General features: G+C 40.4%; 1 protein-coding gene across 2 annotated transcripts in view; it reads left to right on the top strand.

The window, feature by feature from the left end:
* Positions 1 to 883: 883 nt before the first annotated feature.
* ext1c (exostoses (multiple) 1c) overlaps positions 884 to 15,931 on the top strand; it is a 73,815-nt gene continuing 58,767 nt past the window's right edge. The window contains exons 1-3 of one of the 2 annotated variants that reach the window (XM_079590555.1): positions 884 to 1,050; positions 12,778 to 12,879; positions 13,474 to 14,530. In XM_079590555.1, coding sequence (XP_079446681.1) covers positions 13,602 to 14,530 — 929 coding nt within the window. In that variant the 5' untranslated portion in view covers positions 884 to 1,050; positions 12,778 to 12,879; positions 13,474 to 13,601. Of the gene's footprint in view, positions 1,051 to 1,566; positions 1,858 to 12,777; positions 12,880 to 13,473; positions 14,531 to 15,931 lie in introns of those variants that run through there. The other variant, XM_079590556.1, reaches the window with a different exon arrangement.

Here is a 15,931-nt window from a genome sequence, read left to right as displayed (position 1 = left end):
AGAAGAGCATATATACACATATAACACAGTTAGGTTAAGTCATCATAAACATTTAAAGATTATGACCATTTTTACAGTATTATGAATAATATTAATTAAATATCAAGTGAGTTTTTAAACTTAAAATGAATCTTAATTATCCGGTTATTTTATTGCACAAAGTTCTGGACATTATGATATTTGATGTAATCAGTGGTATTTTACACAAATTAACATAGTATTATTATTATTGAGCTATTAGTATATTTACTTAGTGCATGTGGGTTCAAATACTGTGGATAAAAGCATCTTTTGAATAAATGTTGAAATGTGTGTCATGTAAGCCTGTAATCAACTTTTTAAGGCAGTAAGAAATGCATTTTGTTTTTCCAAATATATCTATCTCAAAGCTACTGAAAGATATGGAACGGTTAAGGAATAATTAAAGAGGAATTAATGCATTATTATTATTCCATGCTCGAAAATCAGTGTAAACACACGATGCTGCATTAAAGACAGACTGAAATAGTATCAATGTATAGTTTTAATTTCTGTGTTCGTGTAAATTAGATTTTAGATTAGGACTCTCATCTCTAACCAACCGTGTTATGATCTCTCTCTCTCTCTCTCTCTCTTATTTAAATGAAACAAAAACATTTTGGTAAATAGTTTGTTAACCTTCAAGTATGGAAGTAAAATAATGCCAAATGTTTTTGAAATAAAAAGACTGTTGAATTGCACTACTTGAAAAAAACATAATATACATACATAACATACTTCCATATTCAAGGTCTCGCCAGTGACCGCGCGTGCACCGCTGGCCAGATGTGCGCCTGTTTACTTTAAATATAGCTCTAGCTGAGGCACCCCGAGTCTCTCAGCCAATCACGAGCGCCGGGGGGCGGGGTCGACTGGAATGTTGTGGATGCGAGAAAATGAACAATGTAGCCCCATAAACTGATGCTGTGTCGGGGAATATCAGTGCGCATCAGCCGAGATGCTGGATTCGGGGATTCGGGAGCGATTGAACAGGATTTGTGGAGAAACATTGCGCGTCTGCTGAAGTTCAGGGTGAGGCACTGTCTGTCTGTCTGTCATACACAACATAACGGCGTAGCATTGTGCATCTGCATCGCATTAATGCGTATGATTTCGTGTGATTTTTAATAATCAATATCACGCTATTCCGGGGAACTTCAATGTTTGCGGCCGCGCGCACTGAATCCACCCCAAGGGCACTGCGACTATTGTTTCCTTGTCATATTTCATACACAAGGCATCGACAGCTCCCTAAAATATGACCGTGTCTGCTGGCGTTTCAGAGATTAATAACGACTACATGCAGGTACAGTCTCATTCATCCACACGATCTGACGCGCAATCAAGGCGAGAAACACACATTATTATCGCGGAGCAACGCCCCCTGGAAGCGATAACGCAAACAAACCAGCCTCGGGGATCATTGTAGCCCGAATGGGATATTAATATTTGCTCAGATATGCTTCTGTATCATTAAAGAGTGGGACGAGGGAGGAGGTGTGAGATTACGCGCGCGCCCGGTTGCGCGAGTCTCTCTGTAACTCAATCAGCTTGTTGAGCTGGTAAAGCGAGAAGACACGCGCTTCTTCAGAGGCGAGTGTGTGTGTGTGTGTGTGTGTGTGTGACGAGGTTTGCGCGGCGGTTCAGAGCTGGTCTGTGTGGCACGAGGGTGTGTGCATCACTTAATATTGTGCTGGTGAAAACAAGCAGAGCCATTTGACAGAGAGAAGAGACAAGGAAGCATTTAGTATTTTAGTTTCTGAAGTGATGATGATGATGATGATGAAGATGATGAAGATGATGAAGCCATAACGAGGGACAGCGTCATCATAATAACAGGTAACGCACTTAATCCGACCTTTGCGCGAGATATTAACAAGAGCCGCACATTTACACGCAGAAATACAGCAATTGTAAATATTGATCAAATTCAAACTGCGCAGACATGACCAATATTTAGCGATTTAAACTTTTACAGGTTATAATTTGAGTGAGAATAAAATGTTGAGTGGTGTTTGATATTTTTAAATATTTAAAAAGCATTAGGCCTATATTAAGTAAAATACTATAGGCTATGAATATAAAAATTGCAAAAGCGTATATTGTTTAATATAGACTAGGCCTACTAATACAAAAAATACTTTGTTAAATACTTTTTAAATTAAATTAAATCATCGGGTAGTCATTCATATATAAACACTTTATTTAATTATAATATACTTTAATTATATTAATTATTTACACATACTATACATGACAGAATGGATTAACAGCAGAAGGCCTATGCAGGTTTTTTTTAGTTTTTTTTAGATGTTAGTTTAGGACTGGACATAATAAGAATCTAGAATGAAAGCACCATAAATACAAAACAAACCTAACAAACACACACACAGAGCACAGAGATAGATTGAAGAAGTGTAGTGTGTGTGTTGAAGAGATGTAGTGTGTGTGTGTGTGTGTGTGTGTGTGTGTGTGTGTGTGTGTGTGTGTGTGTGTGTGTGTGTGTGTGTGTGTGTGTGTGTGTGTGTGTGTGCGTTGAAGATATAGTGTGTGTTGAAGAAATGTAGTGTGTATGTTGAAGAGATGTAGTGTGTGTGTGTGTGTGTGTGTGTGTGTTGAAGATATAGTGTGTGTTGAAGAAATGTAGTGTGTATGTTGAAGAGATGTAGTGTGTGTGTGTGTGTGTGTGTGTGTGTGTGTGTGTGTGTGTGCGTTGAAGATATAGTGTGTGTTGAAGAAATGTAGTGTGTATGTTGAAGAGATGTAGTGTGTGTGTGTGTGTGTGTGTGTGTGTGTGTGTGTGTGTGTGTGTGTGTGTGTGTGTGTGTGTGTGTGTTGAAGATATAGTGTGTGTGTTGAAGATATAGTGTGTGTGTTGAAGAGATGTAGTGTGTGTGTGTGTGTGTGTTGAAGAGATGTAGTGTGTGTGTGTGTGTGTGTGTTGAAGATATAGTGTGTGTGTGTTGAAGAGATGTAGTGTGTGTGTGTGCGTAGTGTGTGTTGAAGAGATGTAGTGTGTGTGTGTGTGTGTGTGTGTGTGTGTGTGTGTGTTGAAGATATAGTGTGTGTGTTGAAGATATAGTGTGTGTGTTGAAGAGATGTAGTGTGTGTGTGTGTTGAAGAGATGTAGTGTGTGTGTGTGTGTGTGTGTTGAAGATATAGTGTGTGTGTGTTGAAGAGATGTAGTGTGTGTGTGTGTAGTGTGTGTTGAAGAGATGTAGTGTGTGTGTGTGTGTGTGTGTGTGTGTGTTGAAGATATAGTGTGTGTGTTGAAGAGATGTAGTGTGTGTGTGTGTGTGTGTGTGTGTGTGTGTGTGTGTGTGTGTGTGTGTGTGTGTGTTGAAGATATAGTGTGTGTGTTGAAGAGATGTAGTGTGTGTGTGTGTGTGTAGTGTGTGTTGAAGAGATGTAGTGTGTGTGTGTGTGTGTGTGTGTGTGTTGAATATATAGTGTGTGTGTGTGTGTTGAAGATATAGTGTGTGTGTTGAAGAGATGTAGTGTGTGTGTGTGTGTGTAGTGTGTGTTGAAGAGATGTAGTGTGTGTGTGTGTGTGTGTGTGTGTGTTGAATATATAGTGTGTGTGTGTGTGTTGAAGATATAGTGTGTGTTGAAGAAATGTAGTGTGTATGTTGAAGAGATGTAGTGTATGTGTGTGTGTGTGTGTGTGTGTGTGTGTGTGTGTGTGTGTGTGTGTGTGTGTGTGTGTGTGTGTTGAAGAGATGTAGTGTGTGTGTTGAAGAGATGTAGTGTCTGTTGAAGAGTTGTAGTGTGTGTTGAAGAGATGTAGTGTGTGTTGAAGAGATGTAGTGTCTGTTGAAGAGTTGTAGTGTGTGTGTTGAAGAGATGTAGTGTGTGTTGAAGAGATGTAGTGTGTGTGTTGAAGAGATGTAGTGTGTGTGTTGAAGAGATGTAGTGTGTGTGTTGAAGAGATGTAGTGTGTGTGTTGAAGAGTTGTAGTGTGTGTTGAAGAGATGTAGTGTGTGTGTTGAAGAGATGTAGTGTGTGTTGAAGAGATGTAGTGTGTGTTGAAGAGATGTAGTGTATGTGTGTGTGTGTGTGTGTGTGTGTGTGTGTGTGTGTGTGTGTGTGTGTGTGTGTGTGTGTGTGTGTGTGTGTGTGTGTTGAAGAGATATAGTGTGTGTGTTGAAGAGATGTAGTGTGTGTGTTGAAGAGATGTAGTGTGTGTGTTGAAGAGATGTAGTGTGTGTGTTGAAGAGATGTAGTGTGTGTGTTGAAGAGATGTAGTGTGTGTTGAAGAGATGTAGTGTGTGTGTTGAAGAGATGTAGTGTGTGTTGAAGAGATGTAGTGTGTGTGTGTGTAGTGTGTGTGTGTGTGTGTTGAAGAGATGTAGTGTGTGTTGAAGAGATGTAGTGTGTGTGTTGAAGAGATGTAGTGTGTGTGTTGAAGAGATATAGTGTGTGTGTTGAAGAGATGTAGTGTGTGTTGAAGAGATATAGTGTGTGTGTGTTGAAGAGATGTAGTGTGTGTGTTGAAGAGATGTAGTGTGTGTTGAAGAGATGTAGTGTGTGTGTTGAAGAGATGTAGTGTGTGTGTTGAAGAGATGTAGTGTGTGTTGAAGAGATGTAGTGTGTGTGTGTGTGTGTGTAGTGTGTGTGTGTGTGTGTTGAAGAGATGTAGTGTGTGTTGAAGAGATGTAGTGTGTGTGTTGAAGAGATATAGTGTGTGTGTTGAAGAGATATAGTGTGTGTGTTGAAGAGATATAGTGTGTGTGTTGAAGAGATGTAGTGTGTGTTGAAGAGATGTAGTGTGTGTTGAAGAGATGTAGTGTGTGTTGAAGAGATGTAGTGTGTGTTGAAGAGATGTAGTGTGTGTTGAAGAGATGTAGTGTGTGTTGAAGAGATGTAGTGTGTGTTGAAGAGATGTAGTGTGTGTTGAAGAGATGTAGTGTGTGTTGAAGAGATATAGTGTGTGTGTTGAAGAGATGTAGTGTGTGTGTTGAAGAGATGTAGTGTGTGTTGAAGAGATATAGTGTGTGTGTTGAAGAGATATAGTGTGTGTGTTGAAGAGATGTAGTGTGTGTTGAAGAGATGTAGTGTGTGTTGAAGAGATGTAGTGTGTGTTGAAGAGATGTAGTGTGTGTTGAAGAGATATAGTGTGTGTGTTGAAGAGATATAGTGTGTGTGTTGAAGAGATATAGTGTGTGTGTTGAAGAGATGTAGTGTGTGTGTTGAAGAGATATAGTGTGTGTGTTGAAGAGATATAGTGTGTGTGTTGAAGAGATATAGTGTGTGTGTTGAAGAGATGTAGTGTGTGTTGAAGAGATATAGTGTGTGTGTTGAAGAGATATAGTGTGTGTGTTGAAGAGATGTAGTGTGTGTTGAAGAGATGTAGTGTGTGTTGAAGAGATGTAGTGTGTGTTGAAGAGATATAGTGTGTGTGTTGAAGAGATATAGTGTGTGTGTTGAAGAGATGTAGTGTGTGTGTTGAAGACAGTGGATCAGATGTTCAGTGTGTGGCTGATATCACAGGTGTATCCGGATCATCACAGTATTTTAATGATCTCTTTAATTAGATCCCGAGAGACGAGAAGTGTGTGAGATTCTCCAGCGCTGGAAGCTGTGAGCAGAAGACCAGTTTTCGGAGAGGTTTCGCTTCGACACAGATTCGTGGTTTTGAGTGTCACGCGTCGATCCCGGCCGGGAAACCCGGAATAATGTCCGGAATCTCGACAGGCTCTCGTAACTCACGGAGTCATGTAACACACATAACACAATGTGCCTGACTTCACTCGGGCCGGCGGTGAGGAACGGAGGAGCGTGAGAATGATAGCTCGTGTTGTTCAGTGTGACGTGTAAAGCTCGGTTATGATAACCTCAGATTGTCCCAGCCTCTCCAGTTAGTCGGGATAATTAGCCCTTGTGGCGTGTGTGCGACGAGCATATTGTTTAGACATAATTAATCAAGCCTGCTGGTAATTATTGTAGTCCATAAATTAACACATGAAGCAAGCAGCGGGCGTTCAGAGAGATGCATCATCATCATCATCATCATCATCATCATCATCCTTCTCACAGCAACACAAACTTTTCAATCTGCCAGTCCTGGCTTTACGTGAGAGATTAGCGCAGAACATCATGTCAGGTTTTCCTCAATCACGAGTTACACTGCGTCTGGAGATGTGTGTGTGTGTTTCTGTAATGACAGAGTTTCAGGGTTAATTTTAACTCTCCGCAGCGCTTGTGTTCGTCCAGCATCAGCTGCCGCTAGCAGTATTTATACTCGCGGCGATTCAGGGCAGCTGACGCTATAAAAGAAGAAGAAGAAGAAGTCATAACCAGTGGATCATACTGGGGACACTGGCCTAGCGCTGCTAGAATCAGAGCCAGGATGGAGAGTTACAGAACTATTCATTTGAACAACATCATGCGAGGGAAACGCTTTATCTGAGTGTTCATGAGCAAAATAATTAACATTAAATCTCCTAATGAAGTTAATCTCCCTTCACAGAGTGTACTGTGAGTCTAAAATAAATACATAATAATACGTAAATATACTATATGTGTGCTGTTCCGGCATGAAAAGAAAGAAAGAAAGAAAGAAAGAAAGAAAGAAAGAAAGAAAGAAAGAAAGAAAGAAAGAAAGAAAGAAAGAAAGAAAGAAAGAAAGAAAGAAAGAAAGAAAGAAAAGTTGGGGGTTAATGAGATTTGTCTTAAGTTATTATTTATTTGGTAATAATTAAATAAGTTTTTTTATTTTAATATTTTCATGATCCTTCAGAAATCTTCTAATATGCAGCTTTTGCTGATATCAATGTTGAAAACAGTTGTGCTGCTGCTTCATATTTTTGTAGAAATCGTGACACATTTTTGATAAATACAAAATTGTATAGAAAGTTCAAAGGAACAGCATTTATTTGAAACAATTGTATCAATGTAAAAGTCTTGACTGTCAATTTAACGCACAATTGCTGATTAAAAATATGAATTTTTATTTAAATGCAATGCAACTATATTTGTAATCAGATTATTGTTAATCAAAATAAGAATTATTAAATGATAAAATATTATATTATATATTAATAATAGTAACTCTGATTATGTGTAATATTTTTTTTATATTTGTATAATACAAATATTACACATATTTGTGTAATATTTAAGTCCCCAAAATCAAAATTTAAAGTCCCCCTGTGGTGTAAATCCAGCTGTTAATGTAGTGTATGTGTGTATGTGGAGTTATTAATCTGCTTTAACACACACCATGTGTAAGTTCATAAGTGGACAGCATTGCTGAGTATTTTCTGCTTAAAACTGCAGTGAACCAAAGACAGTCTCAAACACACGGTTTGAAATCGCTGGTGTTTCTGACGTCACACACTACCTTGACCAATCAGATCAACGTGTGGTCGTCAACCAGTGGATCTCTGAGTGAGTGAGTGAGTGGAGGCGGGGCTCATTTGCATATTCATAGAACCGCGCATACTAAATGAGGCAAGGGTGTCGAGTTACATTCAAGATATTTTAAGGCATGAAGAATATATATATTTTTTAAATAATCATTGTGGTGATCAAGGATTAGTTTTAAGGGATAAAATGATTGACTACACTATAGAGTTTCACATTAGTGTCACGCTAACCAGCGCAGCTCCAGTATAGAGACACGATATCACAGAGCGAATCACATGATCGAGTCGCTGAAGACTAGAAAACATATCGGATCCATTAAAATCTTTCCCGAGATCAACGGCTCTGAGCTGTGATATAAACGAACGCTATTGGCTATTTTAAAAAAGGGGAGGAGCTGTTTAATATGCCCCGCCCTCTCTTCCTGTTTCAGTGGAAATTACGTCGAATCAAATCAATCTCATATCCACACTTAATATGCAGAGACAACTTTTTTTTAGGTTGATTTCCCCAAAAATGTCAGTTTGCATAGTTTGTGTGAGAAACTGGAACGGTGTGTTTCACGAAGCCAACATGGCCGCAAGTTCCGTCGTTATTGACACAATTCGCCTTTGGCTAAGCCACACCCTAGAATGTAGATTGACCAATCACAGCGCAGCCAAGAACGAGCTCCCACAGAGGGTCCGACACTTTCTCACAGCGCTCCATTGACTTTAACACCGGCGTCTCATATGTTTGGTCTTGGCAGGCTATTACCGTCGTAGCTTTATCAGAAATATTTAACCGTTGTGCCTGGGGCATTTGTAACACAGATACGTGTTTCCCAGAGAGGTTGGAGGGGGGTCCGTTTTTCCCTTCCCAAAACCGAAGTCAAATCCTGACAAGTGTCGTCTTTGGATTAAACTGTGTGGACGTCCTCAGTCAGCGAAACCCCTCAAGATCAACAACACACTTTTGTCTCTAAGATACATTTAGCTTTTAACCTTACTGTGAAGTTACACTAGTTAGACAGTTTTATGCTGGTTTATGATTTCGGTTCTCTACCCTAATTGTTGATACGCTAGCACACGCTGCTAATAAACACAACTTTATACTCGCATAGTCCGTTTGGTTTGTAATAACGATTATAGAAGTGAACAGAGACCCAGCTGTGCATGAACAGTGTTGCTCCTGATATTGTGAGTCCCAGTCTCCGTCTCCATTAGGATATGATGCGCTGGGTCATGTTTTGACTGTGACCGTTATGCTTTTGCCTCTATTTGGATCTTGTTGTTGCTTGCGTTTCTCCTGTATGTTTTGAATATAGCCTTCGAGCGCACACTGAGCCCCTTCTGCCTACTTCTATCAGACACTTTATTTGCTGCTTTATAAAAGTTTGATAAAAGTTCAGCAGGAAGAGCCGTCACAGCATAAGCCATGTTGATACCAAACCAGAGCCCAGATGAAGTTGACGGACGTAGCAAGCAACAGTAACTAAGGGGGGCGGGGCTTAGCCAAAGGTGAATTACGTCAACACTGCGCGATTCAAATCACTCTCATATCCACACTTAATATGCAGAGACAACTTTTTTTTAGGTTGATTTCCCCAAAAATGTCAGTTTGCGTCGTTTGTGTGAGAAACTGGAACGGTGTGTTTCCCGAAGCCAACTATGGCCGCAAGTTCCGTCGTTATTGACACAATTCAATGGAACTTGTTAGTTGGCTAACGATGCTTTTGGGAAACACAGCTACATTGGTTCAGCCAATAGCGCGAGTTTGGGGGCGGATCTAACCGTTTGCGTGACCAATGGCGGATGGGGGAGTGTTTGAGAACCTGTTCAACATTATTTAGTGCAGAAAACACACTTCTGACCTTCCAAAGCAAAAGAATATGCAAATATAAACAGTGGCGTTTGGATGTGTAAGGATGACATGTTCTCCAAGCAGGATTTTTTAGCTCAGCTCTGATTTATTCGCTGTAGAGGAGATAAGCTCCACGTCCAGCTGTCACACACTCGTCATGTGAGAAACCGACACACACACACACACACACGGCTCCATCACCTGCTCGCTGTCCTTCTCCACGCTCACCGCACACTGCCAACAGTTGAAGACGCACTAGCGTAGTTTCTCCAAGTGGAACACACTCGCTCTGGAGAAGCTAATGAAGTGTCCAGAAGACAGATCACTGAAAGTTTGGAAGAGTGTGTTCACTTATTCAGCTGTTTTCTGTCGGGTGATTGAGCAATATGCCATCGCATCTCGATCTCATTACACGCCTCCGGCCCGTTTCCGAGTCCTAAACCCGCTGTGATGTACGGGACGAGTGTCGGAGGCTTACAGGGAGCTGATGGATGAGGAAGATAAAGATAGGAGGAAGAAACGAGAGAGAAGACAGTTCCTTCCGTCAGCAGATGCAGGAACAAACAGAGTTGCATTAAAAGAAGTTCATTTATGGACCACAAAACCAGTCACATGGGTCAATTTTATGAAATTGAGATGTATAAACCATATAAAAGTTTAATAAATATTCTCTCAATTGATGTGTGGTGTGTTAGGATAGGACAATATTTGGTCGAGACACAACTATTGAAAATCTGGAATCTGAGGAGCAAAAAAATGTAAACATTGAGAAAATCTCCTTTAAAGTTGTGCATTTATGTTCACGATTGTGCTGCATTCACTCACAAAAATACATGTTTTATATATTTACGGTAGGACATTTACTAAATATCTTCATGGAACATGATCTTAATATCCTCATGATTTTTGGCATAAAAGAAAAATGGATAATTTTGACCCATACAGTGTATAGTTGCTATTGCCACAGATATACCCGTGCGGCTCCAGACTGGTGCTGTGGTCCAGGGTCATCATATGGAGAAAAAATGAGTTGCAAAAAAGAAAATACACTGGGTTGTTTCAACCCAACTTTGGGTCAAATATGGACAAACCCAGCCGTTTTTAAAGTACATTTTGAACCCAACATTTGTGTTTGTCCATATTTGACTCAAAATTGGGTTAAGACAACCCAGCATTTTTTAGAGAGTCCTGCAAAAGACAGTTTTATCTAACAGGAAAAAAGCTATTTTAACTTTGCAATTACATTTTGTATTTATTTGTGATGTTTCTTTTAATCTGCATTTCAGTTCGCTGTCTTTATCTCCGTGTCACTGCGTGCCGTTGTTGTTTTGTGGGGCTGAAAGTAGAGGAACTATTGCAGCTATACGCTTCTATATGAGTTATCATTTTGACATTTCATTAAATATTTTATGTGCAGCAGAAAGAAAGTTATTCTATTGCTGTTGGTGGATCTCGGCAGAGCGGCATGAGCTTTCTCTTGGAGGTTTATTGGTCCTCGGTGTAATGAAAAAATATTACAAATAATTATATATACTGTATAATTTAATACAATTCAACATATATATAATTTAATATGCAATATATAATTATACTATATAATTTATGGAGTATTATAGTATTAATTAAATATTATATGTTTTTAAAGATTTTGTAAGCATATTGCATAGTTGTGCTGATATTATTTGTGATAATAATGCAGTGAAAAGTGGCAAATTGTGTAACATAATATTTGTCCAAGCTGTCATACAAAGAAATGATGAACACATGCAGAAACAAGAGAGAACCAATGAAATATTAATAACTGCTTATGTTTTAGTCAATGTATGATTTTTATTGTCAGCTTTTTAGTTTTTTCTATGCATTTTTTTGTTGTATAATAAATCCTGTAGCTGTAATCTGCTTTTTTTGCCAAATAATTTTAGCATTTTTTTTTCCCTCATATTTAAAATATATAAAAAAATACAAAAAAACTCTTGTAGAGTCATTAAAAACAAATATCCCCATCTGACATCACAGAATAATAATACTTATATACTGTATGCTATATATATATAGGCCTATATATAAAGGTACATAATCTCTCTCTATATATATATATTATAGGCGATATATTGATCCCGATGTCATGCAAATGAAAATCTGAACTGCAGTTAATTTTCGAGATTAGTTCAAATTGAGATTAACTTCACCTGTGAGGCATAAAAAGCCGAACGAAAGGAAAGAAGGGAAATCAATGTCCTAACTAAGGGACTCATGCATTAATAATGAGCTTGTAATGGAATCCTGCGCTTCTGTTCCTCACTAATATGTGCTCGGCCTGCAGTGTTTCTGAGGAGAGCTTTACCGTGAAAACGCAGGTCTTCGTGATCACACACACACACACACCTTCACTGCGTTTAACATCATATTCTCTACCCGTCACATATTAGTGTATCTCCATAAGCGTGCATGCATAACACACACACACACACACAGGCCCTTTATACTCAGAGCTTTAGATTAGTTTGCGCTCGGTCAGAGTGTGTACAGAGATAAGAGAGAAACTAGAGGAATTCAGCAGAGGTAGAGAAGAGCAGGTGAGGCCTGAAAGCTGTCTTTGTGTGTATCCTGGCAGGAGTAACACTGAACTTCTCACACACACACACACACACACACACACACACACACACACACACACACACACACACACACACACTGATGAGAGAGAGACATGCAAACACCTCCTCTTCAAAACCACTGCGTGCTTCTCAGCAAAGCAAACAAACTAACCGTACAGAACTCAGTGTGTGTGTGTGTGTGTGTGTGTGTGTGTGTGTGTGTGTGTGTGTGTGTGTGTGTGTGTGTGTGTGTGTGTGTGTAAACAGCAGAACCGACTCAGACCACAAGACTACAGTTTTATCCATGCTATGCTAACACACAATTTTTCAAACTAGGCTGATTTTATCAAAACACTTTACACAGTTCACAAAACCACACACACAAACTGCAAAATACCTCATAGATCCTGCAAACTGAAACCAAAATACATATAGCATTATCAAAATCTAACTTTTGCACGAAACGGCACACACTTCATTCATATTACCAGATGTTTGTCTAACCAAACACAATTAGATAATACCAGTTTAGCTCAACCAGTGACCAAGCAATGCTTCATTGTGTTCAGTGTGTGTGTGAAAAGAGCATTAGCAGTTACAGACAAAACACTGAAGAAAACATGATCAGCTCAAAGTGTCAGAATCATTTTTGGTCCCAAATTTTTATAAATGTTACTGGTAGTCGCTGTATGAAGAATATTTGTGTATAATATGTCACAGTTTACTTTATTTTGCTCTCCTCACTTACAGAAATGAACTATACTGTCCTGCACACACTAGTGAAAAATATTTAAAAAATTATATCTAGTGTCTGAATCATTTTTGGTTTGACTGTATGTCCTTTCATACTTCACCGCGCTGCCATCCGTGATGCAGTCGTGTGTGTGTGTGTGTGTGTGTGTGTTATAAACGAACAGAAGGCTGTGTACTGAAGTGTGCTCTTGATTCTCCGCAGATTCACTGAGCCATGCAGAGAGAAGGACCACGAGAGAGAACACACTTCCAGCGCACGCAGTGAACACACTGTAAAACACTACTGTCGGTTTAACTTAAAAAAGTAAGTAACCTGGTTGCCTTAAAATCTAAAGTTAATTTAAATGTTTTTTTTTAGTTAAAGGTGCCGTGTGTAATATTCAGGAGGATCTGTTGACAGAAATGCAATATCATATTCATAACATGTTTTCAGTGGTGTATAAAGACCTTAATGAACCGTTATGCGTTTATTAGCTTAGAATGAGCATTTCTCTCGACACACACCGCGGGTCCGCTTACATCGACATGTTTCTACGGTGGCCCTGAACGGACAAACGCGTTTCGTCACTATGTTGTTCTTCATGATAAGAAGCGCTAAAGTCAGCGAATAAAACACTGACACAATGATGGACAAGTAACAATAATATTCACAATAACATTGTTTTCTATAATTAAGTAAAGCTAATTTCTTAATTTATCTTTGTAAAGAAACCTCATTGCTGAACTGGCTGCTCTCTGCTGTCTCAGACGACGACATCACTTCCTGTCGGCCACCGTAACTTCTGTTGGGTGCAATTCGCAATATCACCACTAGATGCTGCTAAAAATTACACAGTGCACCTTTACAGCAATGTAAAAACATATGTTGTCATAACTTATTGATCATATTTGTTTACAGTGAACAGAGGTTAGGCTAGAGGTTAGCATTGATGGACAGGTGGAGATCGGAGCAATGCTGGAGCTTCGGCCCCTGTGGTCCCGCTGACGATCCCGGATCGGCTCCGGCGCTCCGAGGCTGAGAGACTCATGCAGGCCCGGAAGAAGTACGTGCTTCTGGGCTTGTGCTCGTTCTGCTGGCTCCTGCTGTATTACCTACAGGACCGGCTCCTGGGTTTCCTCGCGTATAGGAGAGGAGAGGGTGCGCGACCGTGGCCCGACTGGCTGGATCGGGATCTTCTCCCGGGATTCGCCGAACACGCCGAGCTGTTAAATGACGGAGGCCCGGGAGACTCGCCTCGGCAGCGACGGCAAGCGTGGACCGGGATCTACAAGGACAGTCGGTGCAGGATGGAAACATGCTTTGATTTCGCGCGATGTCAAGCTCTGAGCGCCTTTCGGGTCTATGTTTATCCGCCGGAGAAGAGCGAACGAGTGTCGGAAAGCTATCGGAAAATCCTCACCTCGGTGGCGGAGTCGCGTTACTACACGTCGGATCCTCGGGAAGCGTGTCTATTCGTGTTGGGAATCGATACGCTTGACCGGGATCAGCTATCGACGCAGTTCGTTCCTAACGTTGACGAGCGGATTCGCGGATACCCGCTCTGGAACGACGGGAGGAATCACGTCATCTTTAACCTTTATTCCGGAACTTGGCCGAATTACACCGAGGATCTGGGATTTAACATGGGACAGGCTATCTTAGCAAAAGCAAGCTTGAATACGGAGCACTTCCGACCGGGATTTGACGTCTCAATCCCGTTGTTTTCTAAAGAACACCCTCAGAAGGGCGGCGAGCGCGGATGGCTAGTGCGCAACACCGTCCCGCCGCGCCGGAAGTACTTGTTGATGTTTAAAGGGAAACGTTACTTGACGGGCATCGGATCGGACACTCGTAACGCTCTGCATCACATCCACAACGGGAAGGACATCGTGTCCCTCACCACGTGTCGCCACGGGAAGGACTGGGAGAAGCACAAGGACGCGCGGTGCGACCGGGATAACCGGGAGTATGAGAGGTGAGTGTCTGGTTTCTGTGACTCCGTGCTGAACACGAGACGCTGCTATCGGTTACTGATGTAACACAGGCAGGAGTGAACAACGCTCAACGTGTATCAAGTGTTCTCTTGGGATCATGTCATACATCAAACATGTGTTTAAACCAAGCGGCAACCTCTCTCTTGAATCCAACACTGAAGTGACTTACACTGCAGTTCATCGCCTGGCCACTAGAGACAGGCTGCAGAAGAGAGTCAATCCCATAGACCCCCATGTTAAAATGCCCAACTTTACAGAAGAAAAAAATGTGTTTACAGTCTGGTGCAAACCATGGTTTTGGTCTATATAGCTAATTTTGCCCTTCATGCAACTGTGAGGGGGTGATTTTGTTTTTACAAATCATACGTTTAAATTATATTGAGCCTTAAAGTTCTGCATAATTAAGGGCGTGGCCACTTGAGTGACATGTGGATTTCCGCTGATGTCACTACTAGCCGTTTGTCTGTTAGCGTCAGTTCACCTCAGCTAATCCGCCTCGCTGCACATTTTCGGTTATCCGTGAGTGACGCGCGGCCAAGATGGCGACGGCCGGCTCCGCCCACTTTGGGCTTCAAAAATGCTCTTCAGAAACACTACGGTGACGTCACACACACTTCGTCCATGTTTTTTTATATTCGTCTATGGTACCAAAGAGACTTTGGCTCAACATTTCTCATTCATGAAACATGAGCGGAATGAATTTGCTTTCGCTAAGCCCCGCCCCCCCCCTTGGTTACTCTTGCTAGCTTTACAGAACATCAAATATGAGTGAGTATTATATTATTACTAAATTATTGGATATTATTCCTACATTTACTGAAGTGAAGTGTGATACTGAAAATGTATTTAAGTCTCAAGATTAATTTAAAGAAAAGAATACTAGATACTCTTGGTCACCATGATTTTATCGTATTTTTGGATACTTTCTGAAAAAATGCATTTAAACTTTCTGTTGGCTTTACACAACTTTGTATTCTTCTGAGACTACATTTTGTCAGTAACTCCAGCAGGCTAAAACATGATAGCAACAGGTTAACAATTGGTAAGCCATGATAGCAAAATTCTAAATCATGCTAGCAATGTGTTGTCATGTTAGTAATTTGCTAAAACATGTTAGTAAAGCGTTAAACATGCTAGCAATATGTTAGCAACATGCTAATTCATGCTAACAATGTATTAAACGTCAGCAAAATGCAAAAAAATGTTTGCTATATGCTAAGACATGCTAACACCATGATACAACTAGCTAGGAAGCTTTTAAAACTTCTAAACTTTCAGACAAGGCTTTGTCTAAGCCACGAGTCCCGACAAACTTTATTTTAAAATGCTTTTCAAACATTTAAAACTAAACATGCAGGACTTAGACATTAGAAAAGAGCAAA

This window comes from Phoxinus phoxinus, assembly GCF_949152265.1.
Source record: "Phoxinus phoxinus genome assembly, chromosome: 19".
In the NCBI taxonomy this organism is placed as follows: Eukaryota; Metazoa; Chordata; class Actinopteri; order Cypriniformes; family Leuciscidae; genus Phoxinus; species Phoxinus phoxinus.
The sequence above is the reverse complement of the archived record's forward strand: the minus strand, read 5'-3'. Positions and strand labels throughout refer to the sequence as shown.